The sequence below is a fragment of the Meles meles genome, chromosome X, assembly GCF_922984935.1.
Source record: "Meles meles chromosome X, mMelMel3.1 paternal haplotype, whole genome shotgun sequence".
In the NCBI taxonomy this organism is placed as follows: Eukaryota; Metazoa; Chordata; class Mammalia; order Carnivora; family Mustelidae; genus Meles; species Meles meles.
In genome coordinates, this window is record NC_060087.1 from 48,415,175 (window position 1) to 48,416,790 (window position 1,616).

The window sequence follows — 1,616 nt, forward strand, 5'->3', positions numbered from 1 at the left end:
TCATCAAGACAGCATGGTACTGGCACAAAAACAGACACATAGACCAGTGGAACAGAATAGAGAGCCCAGAAATCGACCCTCAACTCTATGGTCAACTAATCTTCGGCACATCAACAATCTTAAGCGGGCACCTACAGGTAACGAATGGACCTCCCAGATGGTGGGACCCACCAAACTCTGCCTGGCTAAGACTCCTTCTCATATTCCTCCTAAGCCCCCCAATCCAAGCAATAGAATGTGAATGTATGAGGAGCACATCCAGATACTCAAAATATCTATCTCAACTAGCCTCCCGGTCCACTACCTACTTTTCCTCCTATACCTATATGCCCGCTATCTGTTACTCTGGGAAAACGCCAACTACCTGTACTTCGAAACACACCCCAGGAAAAACCTTTTGGACCTCCAAACTCTCTCAAACTAGTTGATCCCCTTGCACCCAGTACCCCAAAACTGGTAAAGTTTGCTGGAACTATATGGGTCATGCTGGTCTCACTGATGGGGGAGGAGTCCAAGACCAGGCGGCCCGGGAAGTAACCAGACAAAAAGTCATTCAATTAAATAACCGGCTCCAAGCCTCAACCCAGCTTACCTACAAGGGTATTTCCCTTGACAGTATAAAAAAGATCCCCACCACTGAACAACTAACAATAACTCTCCTAAATGCCAGCTATAACTTATGGCAGAATGCCACTGGCAGTGAGGACAGCAACTGCTGGATCTGTTTTCCATTCTCTACACTCTCTAACTTCGTAGGGATCCCTCTCCCAACCAGCTGGCCACTCCCTAATAACACGATCATCAACCGGACGGTCCACATTGGACCTATTGGAGGAAAAATGCCAATCATCAACTCCTCCAATTCTCTCACCTTCGACATGAATAACTCCTCCCTCCCATACTGTACTCCCTCAGGTGTATTCCTCTCATGCCCTCAGGGTACCTATCGTTGCTTAACTATCAATGACTCCCTAGACTGCACATTTATCTTACTATCCCGCTCAATTAACATCTATTCTGATCCTCAACTCCAGTCCATACTATTCCACCAGCACCGAACCAAAAGGGCTGCCTTCCTCCCCTTCTTGATAGGCACAGGGATAACTATGGGAGTTGCAACCGGAGCAACGGGGTTGGGGACTTCCATGGACTTTAACTATAAACTTTTCCAAGCTCTTAACGATGACATGGAGTGGATCACTGATTCCCTCACAGCCCTACAGACTCAGGTCACCAGCTTGGCAGCTGTCGCCCTACAAAATCGAAGGGCTCTTGACCTCCTAACCACCGAAAAAGGTGGAACATGTCTATACTTAAATGAACAATGCTGCTACTTTGTTAATCAGTCAGGCATAGTTACTTCCAAGGTCAAAGAACTCCGGGACCGGATCCAGACCAGACGCCAGAGCACATCTTCCTGGGGCTTAGACCCCCACACTTGGGTAACGTGGTTACTCCCTTTGGCGGGACCCCTATGCCTAATCCTTCTTCTCATCTATGTTGCTCCTTGCATGTTTCGATGTTTACAGGAACGCCTGCAAGAACTCACCCGGGTATCTGTCAACCAACTTTTACTTCAGCCCTACTCTCACCTGCCCACCTCCGACTACCCCTAA

The 1,616-nt window shown here is 48.0% G+C and overlaps 1 protein-coding gene across 1 annotated transcript; it reads left to right on the forward strand.

Annotated features, from left to right (window-relative positions):
* Window positions 1-476: 476 nt before the first annotated feature.
* Window positions 477-1,616, forward strand: LOC123934642 (syncytin-1-like). The gene has a single exon (XM_045994770.1). The coding sequence runs from the start codon at window positions 477-479 to the stop codon at window positions 1,614-1,616; it is 1,140 nt and encodes a 379-aa protein (XP_045850726.1).